Source organism: Mastacembelus armatus, chromosome 15 (assembly GCF_900324485.2).
Source record: "Mastacembelus armatus chromosome 15, fMasArm1.2, whole genome shotgun sequence".
Taxonomy (NCBI): domain Eukaryota; kingdom Metazoa; phylum Chordata; class Actinopteri; order Synbranchiformes; family Mastacembelidae; genus Mastacembelus; species Mastacembelus armatus.
Genome location: NC_046647.1, coordinates 1,056,763 through 1,069,264, shown reverse-complemented (window position 1 = coordinate 1,069,264; position 12,502 = coordinate 1,056,763). Strand labels below are relative to the sequence as shown.

Sequence of the window (12,502 nt, the reverse complement as noted above, 5' to 3'; positions counted from 1 at the left end):
ATTCTTTAATAACTTTTCAATTTAAGATAATGGATCTTGCAGCATTTGGAAGAAAATTCCACTACAGCAGATGTTTATCTGACAACGCTGTTAATAAATTGAAGAAAATGATTCCATGCCCACTGAATGATTATTTATATCTATACCAAGTACCAAAACAGTGGACGGCAGCTGCCTCAATCCTACTCCCTACCAAATTGATCATATTGTTGACAGTGCTGTAACCTCACTGCGTGAAACGCTTGATACCGTGGTCCCTCTGAAAAAGAAGTTAGTGAATCAGAGAAGATTAGCCCCATGGTATAATTTACATATTCGTACCTTAAAGCAGGCATCACGAAGGCTGGAAAGGAAGTGGCGTTCCACAAACTTAGAGGAAATTTTTCTAGCCTGGAAAAACAGTCTACTAAAAGGCAAAGGCAAATTTATTTGTATAGCACCTTTCATACACTACGCAATTCAAAGTGCTTTACAAGGCATATACAGTGGGTACTGAAAGTATTCAGACCCCGTTAAGTTTTTCACTCTTTGTGCCATTGCAACCATTTGCCAAAATCAAAAAAGTTCATTTTATTTCTCATTAATGTACACTCAGCACCCCATCTTGACAGAAAAAAACAGAAATGTAGAAATTTTTGCAAACTTATTAAAAAAGAAAAACTGAAATATCACATGGTCATAAGTATTCAGACCCTGTGCTCAGTATTGAGTAGAAGCACCCTTTTGAGCTAGTACAGCCATGAGTCTTCTTGGGAATGATGCAACAAGTTTTTCACACCTGGATTTGGGGATCCTCTGCCATTCTTCCTTGCAGATCCTCTCCAGTTCTGTCAGATTGGATGGTGAACGTTGGTGGACAGCCATTTTCAGGTCTCTCCAGAGATGCTCAGTTGGGTTTAGGTCAGGGCTCTTGCTGGGCCAGTCAAGAAGGGTCACAGAGTTGTTCCGAAGCCACTCCTTTGTTATTTTAGCTGTGTGCTTAGGGTCATTATCCTGTTGAAAGGTGAACCTTTGGCCCAGTCTGAGGTCCTGAGCACTCTGGAAGAGGTTTTCTTCCAGGATATCTCTGTACTTGGCCGCATTCATCTTTCCTTCAATTGCAACCAGTCGTCCTGTCCCTGCAGCTGAAAAACACCCCCACAACATGATGCTCCCACCACCATGTTTCACTGTAGGGATTGTATTGGGCAGGTGATGAGCAGTGCCTGGTTTTCTCCACACATACCGCTTAGAATTAACGCCAAAAAGTTCAATCTTGGTCTCATCAGACCCGAGAATCTTATTTCTCATGGTCTGGGAGTCCTTCATGTGTTTTTTGGCAAACTCTATGCGGGCTTTCATGTGTCTTGCACTGAGGAGAGGCTTCCGTCGGGCCACTCTGCCATAAAGCCCCGACTGGTGGAGGGCTGCAGTGATAGTTGACTTTGTGGAACTTTCTCCCACCTCCCTACTGCATCTCTGGAGCTCAGCCACAGTGATCTTTGGGTTCTTCTTTACCTCTCTCACCAAGGCTCTTCTCCCACGATTGCTCAGTTTGGCTGGACGGCCAGGTCTAGGAAGAGTTCTGGTCGTCCCAAACTTTTTCCATTTGACGATTATGGAGGCCACTGTGCTCTTAGGAACCTTGAGTGCTGCAGAAATTCTTTTGTAACCTTGGCCAGATCTGTGCCTTGCCACAATTCTGTCTCTGAGCTCCTTGGGCAGTTCCTTCGACCTCATGATTCTCATTTGCTCTGACATGCACTGTGAGCTGTAAGGTCTTATATAGACAGGTGTGTGCCTTTCCTAATCAAGTCCAATCAGTTTAATTAAACACAGCTGGACTCCAATGAAGGAGCAGAACCATCTCAAGGAGGATCAGAAGAAATGGACAGCATGTGAGTTAAATATGAGTGTCACTGCAAAGGGTCTGAATACTTATGACCATGTGATATTTCAGTTTTTCTTTTTTAATAAATTTGCAAAAATTTTTACATTTCTGTTTTTTTCTGTCAAGATGGGGTGCTGAGTGTACATTAATGAGAAATAAAATGAACTTTTTTGATTTTGGCCAATGGCTGCAATGACACAAAGAGTGAAAATTTTAAAGGGGTCTGAATACTTTCCGTACCCACTGTAATTGCATTAAAAGCATTAAAAGCATTGAAAAGAGCATTTAAAAATAAAGACATTTAACATAAAATAAATTTAAATCAAGTAAAGTAAATTAAAATAAAACAAAAGCACATTAAGAAAACAAAGATAACAATTATTCGAAGGCAGCAGTAAACAACAGAGTTTTCAGTCCAGATTTGAATGAGCTGACAGTTTGAGCAGACCTCAGGTGTTCAGGAAGATCTCTCTGAAGATCTATGGAGAAGCAGTCTAAACATAACTGAGGTCCTACAGATGATTCAAGAGCTACTGTAGTAGAAGATTCATTTATTGTATGATCTGACAAAACAGGATTTGGGGGGAAAACTATTAGATGTTCAATTTCGATGCCATAGGTCAGAACAAGATCAAGGGTGTGATTGAGACAGTGGATGGGTTTGTTAACATTTTGAGTGAAACCAATTGAATCTAATATTGAATTAAATGCAGTGCTGACACTATTATTTTCAACATCTACATGAATGTTAAAATCTCACACTATAATGACTTTATCTGAACCAAGCACTAAATCAGACAGGAAGTCTGGAAATTCAGTTAAAACCTCTGAGTAAGGGACAGGTGGACGGTACACAGTGACAAGTAGAACTGGTTTTTGTGTTTTCCAGTTTGGATGTGAGAGACTAAGAGTGAGGCTCTCAAATGAGTTAAAATTGTTCTGAGGATGAAAGTTTAATAATAAGTTTGAGTGGAAGATTGTAGCTGCTACTCCACCTCCACCTGTGCTTCGAGGAACATGATAATTTTTATGACTGAGGGGGGTTGATTCATTCAGACTGACATATTCATCCTGCTGTAACCAGGTTTCAGTAAGATAAAGTAGGTCAATTTGGTGATCAGTTATCAAATCATTTACTAACAGAGATTTAGATGAAAGAGACCTGATATTTAATAGTCCACATTTGACAGTTCTGTTTTTCTGTTCAATAAGAGGAGTGGTCTTAATTTTTATTAAGTTTTTATGAATATGCAGATGACACTCAGCTGTATCTATCTATGAAACCTGTTAACACAAACCACTTAACCAGACTTCAAGCGTGTCTAACTGACATAAAGGCCTGGATGACCAGTAACTTTCTACTTTTAAATTCAGAGGAAACAGAAGTTATTGTATTTGGGCCTTAAAACCTCAGAAATAATTTTTCTAAAATTATAGCTAATTTAGATGGCATAGCACTGGCCTCCAGCACTACTGTGAAAAACCTTGGAGTGATTTTTAACCAGGACATGTCCTTTAACTGACACATAAAACAAATGTCTAGAACTGCATTCTTTCACCTGCGCAACCTTTCCAAAATTAGGAACATCCTGTCTCAAAATGACGCAGGAAAACTAGTCCATGCATTTGTTACCTCAAGGCTAGATTACTGTAACTCATTACTATCTGGATGTCCCAATATCTCCATAAAAAGCCTCCAGTTAATCCAGAATGCTGCAGCCAGAGTCCTGACAGGACCTAGCAAGGGAGATCATATTTCTCCCATATTAGCTTCTCTTCATTGGCTCCCTGTAAAATACAGAATAGAATTTTAAATCCTCCTTCTCTCATACAAATCCCTTCATGATCAAGCTCATTCCTACCTTAAAGACCTCATAGTACCATATTATCCCAATAGACCACTTCGCTCTCAGAGTGCAGGTCTACTTGTGGTTCCCAGAGTTTCCAAAAGTTAGTTATGCTGCTATAGGCCTAGACTGCCCGAGAACCATTGGTGCTCTGAGCTCCCCTACCCCTCTCCTCCCCCCTCACATGTATATTCCACCATTGAATGTCACTAACCTTGTGCTCTCTCTCTCCCCTAGTTTGTGCTCACTCCCTCTCTCTCTGTTCTCTCTCTGTACCTTCTGCAGGTGTCCCTGGTCCTGTATATTGCTGATGTGCAGTTACTGGCCCCACCAACCTGCAGTGCCTATTTGTTGTTTATTGTTGCTTTTCTTTTCTCTCTCCTCTATCCACTCACCCCAACTGGTCGAGGCAGATGGCAGCCCAAACTGAGCCTGGTTCTGCTGGAGGTTTTTTCTTCTGTTAAAGGGGAGTTTTTACTCTCTACTGTCGCCAAGTGCTTGCTCATAAGAGATTTGTTGGGTTTTTAGTTTTTGTAAAGTGCCTTGAGATGATTTGTATTGTCATTTGGCACAATACAAATAAAATTGAATTGAACTGAATTGAATTCTGCTGACTGCTGAGGGTCTTTAGATGGGCATTTTGCTGATTTTGCTGAATCTCAGTTTAGTTGTTGTGACAATGACATGATTCTATTTCTGTACTGATGGAATTAGTCATGTGGAAATGTGTAATGTACTCAAATTACAATGGGTGCTTATGCTCCCTTCCACCCCCAGTCCTTCATCCTCTGGCCCATGATGTGAAAACTGCAACAGGCTTTATGGGGGATTTAAAAAAACCCATTACTGTATTCCCTAAGGCAGATATAATTTTTTTTTTTTTTAAATGTGATTAATATCACACAGTGGGTTATGCATCTGCTGTCATCTGTCTCATACCACCTTAAGGCCGACGTGGACCTGGTCATGTAGTCTTTTCATTTTTTCTTACAACCATGTGAAAGTATCTTTTAAAAATGCTTAATTTTATAGTCAGTTTAGTTTTACATCAATGAATAAAGTTATAAATGTAGCCAAATACATTTTATATTTGATTCCACTATACTACTGCCTGCTAAGAGGAGTTTTTGTACAAATTTTGTCACATGTTCAGAGAAGGCTGGACATCTAAAAATGGGCATTAGCTGTCGGATGTAACTGAGTATTTCATTATCTTGGAATCATTAAGAAACACAGAACATATTAAGCAAATAAAAAGTGCATTACTGTATCTAAAAGAGTGACATTAAAAGAGAAACTAGTTTAGCATGATGGATTTGTGGCGCACATAGTGTAAGGGAGGAGACTAACACTGCTGTTATTTATAGTTTGGTTAAATAATTAGGATGATATCATTTGTTGCATCTCTTGACAGCACTCCTTGACACTGAAGATATTCTGATGTTGTATTGTGTCTACTGTGTGGAGGCTCCTGCAGGAGCATGAGATTTTTTTTTTTTTTCCACAGCCATAGTATTAATAATATTGCATGACTGTAGTTGTGTAGATTAGGAAAATAAAGAGTGGAAGCAGTGGCAGATTTTTCCTCTGAAGTTCATCTGTCTAATTTAGAAAAATTATAGGTTCTAAAGTGTTATATAACTGCAGGGTCACAGATAACTCCTGAACCTGAAGAAGACATCTGCCTTACTGCACCTCAAACTTTCCATAGAGTAAGCAAAGTTACAACTAAAAGCGGAACAGGATGACCTTGTTTTGTTAAGCAAAACTGTGTAGAAGTTATTTCACACAGAAGCACCAGCAACTGTAAGAAAGTAACTCTCTACATTTCTACTATCTGCAGTCCATAGTGGTTGGCAGTCTGTCTACAACAGGTATTATCTCATAGGCTGTACACCTGGGAGTACTAAACAGGCATTTCTGCAAACAGTGTTTTTCCTGTATAAATGTTTTTCAGTCAAAGAGAAACCTCATCTGGAAACCTGGGCCTGACCTATAGAAAAGCAGTACAAAGCCAAAAAAATTATCTTTTTGCCACCAGAATGGGCTGAATATATGTAACACATGCGGTAAACACAGCAAACACAAAGTTTTTGTCATTTGAGATTATCATTTGCCTCTAAAATTGTTACCTCATCATCAGAATGGGCTATTTGATGTGTCTGAAGAAAGAAAAAACACAAGCCATTCTGCTACAACAAAATGAGAGAATTTTAGAAGTAAGGTGGTTGGGTGTTTTTAGGACAAGGGTTTTATCACACATGACATCCTCTCTGCTTAACTATCAAATGGTCCGAGCTCCATTAAGTAATTTCCTTCCAGTTTGCTAAAAGGCTTTTAGTCCATGCTTGCTTCTCTGACATGTGTACAAAAGAAAACCATCACCTTGTAGGCTTCTACAACACAATCAAAGTCATGATAAATGCTCAACTTCAGGTACACAGAGCAAGGTGCCAAACACCATTACCTTTGTCAAACTCCCTGTGTTGATTCAAATCATGCCACCAGCACGACCAAAACATTACCAATAAGTCCACCACATAAACACATCTAACCACTGTGGGAACCAAGCTAGACTGCTATACATAAAATGGATTTGTTTTATTTGAGGGGGAAAACAGCAGAAGAATCACTTGCACCTTTTCGTTACAGAATATCTTTTAAGCATTCCCAAAAGAGAATACTCGTCTAAAACTCTGAAAGCTTTGATTCATTGAATGAATCAAAAACATGTGTGAACTTTCATCCAATCCCAGTTTTGTTCTAAGGGAAAACTGTTAACTTAAACTATCATGGTGATTATCAGTTCAGTCAGAGCACTCAATGGTGCATAAGTGCCATCTCCCCCTATCCAAAACGCATACTTATCAAGCTGGTGGTAATAATGTTGAACAAGTATTCAGACCATAAGAGGATACTAACATACTTGGTTCAGATAATACACACTAATGAAATTATTCTAAGGCTAGCTCTGTGAGACAGATCAACATGCTGCATTCAATTTTAGGTGATCTTTGGATAAGGAATTTATTTGTTTAAAAAAGAAATTAATACAGAAAATAGACTTGGGTTTTTTTACATTAAGAGTTAAATAACTTGTTTTAGGCTGTGTTCAGGTCAACAGGAGTAAATCTACAATAGGCTTGAATGGTAAATACAGTGTCTTTGACTGTTACATTGCTGCTTAAAACTGCAATAGGCACGCACTGTTGAGACATTTTATAGACCACATGGTGAAGACAATAATCACCACATGTAGTGATAATAAAAGTAATCACCATTTGCAGCTCTGCAATACAGTAAAGGCAATAGCTATTTGCTGTTCCACCCCTGCATTTCCCAGCTTTTAATAAATATAACACCTGGACACTGAATTGATCATGAATGTTACCAGCACTGCAATGTTCTACTAAAAATTGCCAAGCTCTATGTTTCCCAATTCCCACAAGAACTTGTGAGTTTTTCGAGTCATGTGAGTCTTGTGTGTCATGTGACTCGATCACGAGAGCTCATCATGCTGCTGTTCAACCTTTTGAAGGGGGACGTTTATTCTAAGGCTGCATAGTAACTTTACGACAGGACAGCACAACTACCTAATGAATAAATATCTTGATCACAACTCAAAGAACAAGCAAACAAATCACATCTCATTCACTGGTGTATCTGACTCCATTGCTGGTGGCTGTAGCTGTGTAGTGAGTTTGTGAGCAGGTTGCGGTCAGCTGATTGATGTTGGACACGAAAACAGTTTTATGAATACAGCCGTGAGTTCTTACGTACCACCATCAAACCACTGCTCGCTCTGTAAAACGTCGGTGTGCTGTAATGGTTGATGTGCCTCAGTCGGCGCTAAAGTGTGTCCATATGCTTTGTTATCCTGCACGGTCACACTGCGCTCATCTCTAACAAGGCATTCGCAACGAACTACTCAAGAAACCAGGTCAGAATGCAAACTTTCCTGAAAGTAAACACAGCTACAACTCTGTCTGCCTTCAGGGCGTCTCTAAAATCAAATGTGCTGCTCTAACACTGGGGTCCCTGGACCTGGACCGTCATTCTCCGTGTAATACAAAGGCTTACTATTCCAGGCCCAGGTTCTTACAGTGCGTTTTAAAGCTGAAAGGCAACAGAGACTTCCTCAGGCCGGCAGCCTTTTGCTCCTTAAACTCACATTAACGATACCCCCACCGATGTCACTGAATGTGGCACAACAACCGTGCTCGCCATTATCCATTAGCTGCTAGTCTTTCGTACTTAGCCGGGGCTGAGAGATGTAGTTCCTGGTCACAGCCTGGGTGTGCGTCCTCGCAGCTGCTGCCAAGCCGTTGATGTCCATCCCCCGGTTTGCCACCAAAGTTGCCATCGCGGAAAAAGCCAAAGAACCTGAGAAAGCTAAGGCTGGTTATGTCCTTGGCTAGCTGGAGCTGAGTAACGTAAAAGGCAGCACAGCGTAGGTCATGTGACGCACAGGAACCGGAAGGAGCCGCGGCGCATGGTCTGTGCGCGCATGAGCGAAATACAACAAGTTGGGCCTTTAATGATAAGCCTCCGCCAAAATACAGTCTGCAGTATAATACATAAATATTCAAATAGTCCTATATGAAGAGAAAGCAGAAAACTATAATCGGGTCCTGCTGCATTCTGCCAGTTATGCTTCAGTGGATTTTTGGGGAACTATAATGTGTCATTTTGTTTCTTATTTTGTTCTCTCCATTTTCCACAGTGGCTACAGACAAACGTTGGGACAAGGATTCAGACACAGACAACCTTAGCCTGGGCTTCATTTTAACCCTAATCTTAACCCCAGTTGTAAACCTGACCTTAAATCTGCCAAGGTTAACAACCTCCAGCTTTTACCAACTTCCTGCCTTCCTGTCACTCATTAGTAGTGTCTTTCTCCTGCATATTATTTGAATGCTGCACCTACTACAATTAATGAAAAGTAGCTCATGCAGTAAAGTGTGAGACTGAGTTAATAAAAAAAACAGGAAGGCTTTTATTGTGAAACATCAGTAGGTAGTGTTGACAGAGAAAGAAGAAGGAATTAATGGGAAGGATTAGTGAGAAGGGTCCTGTGATGGACTGGTGACCTGTCCAGGGTGTACCCCTGCCTTTCACCAAAAGAGAGCTGGGATAGGCTCCAGCAGATCCCTGTCACCCTGGTTAAGGAATAAGGGGATATAGATGATGGATGGATGGATGGATGGATGGATGGATGAGTAGTGAGTGTAGTGTTGCTGTTCAAAAGGGGAAGTGTGAACAGTTGATAAGCCAGTGGGCCATGATCCTGTTGCTCTTCTTATAGAAATAATAGTTTAAAAATGTACACATCTCTGACTTCAGTGTAACAAGTAAACACAGAAAACGCACATTAACTACAGGCAGCATCGACAGCAGATAAGAAAACAAGAAGGCTTCTAACTAAAATGTAACATGAGAAAACTGAAAATTTACAATAATGACATTTATCATAAGGTATTCAAATTCTGACTGAAATGACCCAGAAATGCTATTTGATAGTTATGGTAATGATATTGTTCATAAGCAAGACTATTTGTTTAAGCTGTTGCATGATTTGTATCTTGAAGAACTAAATAGCTCTGCTGTATCTAATGTAGCCTATATGTGTTTTTTCTGTATGCCTCCTTTTAGTGCCACAGTGTTCTGGTGAGAGAACTGTTGAGTGACAGGTAGAATGACATGATTGCACACATTTTGCCCCTAAAACTCTCGGTTTGCTGTTTTCTCATTTTTGAAGCCCTGATCCATTCTAATTTGACGCAGCATGTTCTGTACAATAGCTTGTAAGCGACTGTTTGAAGATGATTTTGAACCATGACCCCTGCACAACCAACACATTGGCATTCACACATCCCATCCAGACACGCACAGCTCTCTGATGGTAAAAAAGCACTACAGATTGAAGTGGTAAGCACTGCCATGGTGAGGCTGATGGCAACCCCTAGAGAGCTCATCCAAACGTTTCAGGCCACATGCAAAAAATGGCAAATTAATGCAAGTGAAGGGCTTCTCCCTACAGGAGCAGTGCCCTCATTTTAGAAATACCAGTTTTTCTCCTGAGTCCTTTATGATGAGTTCAGAGGGATATGATTTCCCTCAAACTCCTTAGATCCACCAATCTAGGAAAATAGATGCCATAATAATCATGCTTTCATTCTGTATGCCTGCTGCTCTGGCTGTTAACAGGCTCACAGTGTCCTGATGTACAAAGCTTAACTTCAATTAAACCCAGTAGCAAAAGGAGCTACATTTATGTTGGGTGATTCTGCAATGCACAATGTACAGTACTGTGCAAAAGTTTTAGGCACATTAGATGTTTTAGATTCTTATCACACAACCATCAGGTGTTTGATTGATCCCAGGTTCATTGTGCAGCCCACTATGTAGTACAACTAGCCCATAAAGAACCCATTCGAGTTCATAAAGTACTATTTTCTGAGGCATGAAGTATAAGGAGTCCTGCAGCAGATGGTCTGACCCCCACAGAGCCCTGATCTGGGCAGTGTGGAGTCAGTCTGGGATCATATGAAGAGACAGAAACACTGGGACAGTCTGAATGTACAGAAGAACTGTAGCAGCTTCTCCACGGTGTGCAAAGTACCAGGAGAAACTGTGTGCAGGTCCAACCAGAGAGAACTACTGCCGATTTAAGGGTAAAGGGAAGTGCTGCAGATACTGATTAGATTTAGGTTTGGTAACATTTACTGCAGTTGGTATGAAGGTAATTTATAAATGAAATGTCATTTATATTAAAAGCATATCCTGTGTATTTTTTGTGCCTAAAACATTTGCACAGTACTGTACATCCATCCTTTACTGAAGCAAAGCTGAAAGACATGGTGTTACTTCAACTATAACCACAGTCCTTCCTTTAAGCTGCACAAATCAATATATTTTTTAATAAGAACAATGAAAATCATTATAAATAATGTGAAATTCACAGTATTATCACTCAACTCTGCAGTCCTACTCAGATCTCCAGAGCTTTTACCTACTTTCATCTATTGTGTTGCTTTTCTTACCCTGAAATGACTGTTTTGGTTCAGACTCACTACCCTCATCAACCATGTTTCCGGCATAAACAAGCCTCTGTTGCCAGTAAAAATGTTCTCATAATGTCAATAACATTTTTGTCATGCCTTTTCCATTTTTGTCAACTTTATATAGCCATAATATATCAAACGTGTGTGTTTTCAGTTTGTTATGGTGACCAAGAAAAACATATTATTGCAGCTTTAGATATTTAAACCTCTGATATTAAACATTCAAAATAACATGCAATTGGGGTTTTGCAGAAGCATCCTGAAAAATCATTCAAGTATTCACTATACTGTATTGTCCTGTTGGTCTGTGTACCATAAAAGGATAAAAAAGATATAAATTTAAAAAATCTGCTTTTGTCTCCTAAATAGTAAGTTATTCTTTTGGTACTCCATGGCAAAATATTAGCAAATTGGTTGGTTCATTGATCTGTAATCTTTGGATGCTGAAAATACCATTTAACATAGCACTGAGACTGAGCTGAGCTGAGCTGAGACTACAAACTACAGGCAAATCTGTAAACGTGACACACGTACGTACGTTCGTACATCCCAGTTCACCTATCTGATGGTTCCATGCTCCTCGATCCTTGCTTGACGCAAGTGGGCGACATGCCCATTTATTGGAAATCAGGTGGTGATTGGATACTTCAGGTGACAGATCAATGGAAAGGATTTCTCATGTCACCAGAAACATTCTCAATTCTTCACCCCTTGTATCTCCTCATTACATTTTACTGCACATCTTTGGGGGATGGGAGTAAGAGGCACGGAAAACTCGGATGCAATTAAGGGAACTGAGATGAACTGTTTTGAAAGAACTAGCACATTGTTCCACTTAAAAGTGAAAGTTGAATTCAAGCAATAAAGCCTGCGTTATTGGCCGCCTGAAAAATAATAATGAAAATGATGAATATGTCTGTTTGTTTCAAGACAGCTCAGATAATTACAGCAGTTCATTTCTAAATAGAGCAGTTGAATATTGGAAACATAGTGCATGCTGGTCAGGTCTGTTGGCTAATAAACAGTTTCTGTTATTTTCTGTTAGTTTCTTGGGCGCATGGAAAACATGCCAGTGGTTAATATCTTGACATTGAAGACTTTAATATGAAAAGTCAATACATCTCCATGAGAAAAGAATGATTTCTATTCCCTACATAATTAACTATTATATACTTTCTAGTGAGCAGATAATAGAGATCCTTGACACCTTTGAATCATTGTAATCTTTGCCTCTGTCACCTCAAGAGCAAAGGCATTGTCAGTGTGATCTTTACAAGTAAACTCTCCAACTATAAACATACCCTCTGTTTTACGTTTGTCTTTACAGGTTCCTACATTTGTGAGAAATCACCTACAGACTACTTTTAAAGTCAGGTTTGGTTTTAAACCTTATGGTTGTGACATTCGGGGGATTGGTTTCCTGTTCCGGTGTGTAATTGTGAAGGGACAACGGGAAATGAATGTTCTGCAGTTACGTGAGCTTTGTGTGATTGGTGATGAGTCTCACCTGTGGATTTTGAAAGGCTTGTAGTTATATAGCAGGGATCGAGCTGACACAAGTCGCCGGGTTGTCTGCATCCATACCCTGAGAAGGACGATTGGTTTCTTGGATTTATGGTTTCATTTGTTCACGGCCGCTGGAAGGATTGGATGGGTCTCCAGCTCATAGCAAGGTTTGAACTTTTTCATGTTGACAATTGGGATCAATTTGAATCAAGGAC

At 39.9% G+C, this 12,502-nt stretch overlaps 1 protein-coding gene across 1 annotated transcript in view; it reads right to left on the bottom strand.

Annotated features, from left to right (window-relative positions):
- The window catches only part of atp6v1ba (ATPase, H+ transporting, lysosomal, V1 subunit B, member a), a 47,464-nt gene extending 39,277 nt beyond the window's left edge, over nucleotides 1-8,187 (bottom strand). The window contains exon 1 of the mRNA XM_026308801.2: nucleotides 7,972-8,187. Coding sequence (XP_026164586.1) covers nucleotides 7,972-8,080 — 109 coding nt within the window. The 5' untranslated portion in view covers nucleotides 8,081-8,187. The remainder of the gene's footprint in view (nucleotides 1-7,971) is intronic.
- Between the last annotated feature and the right edge of the window lie 4,315 nt (nucleotides 8,188-12,502).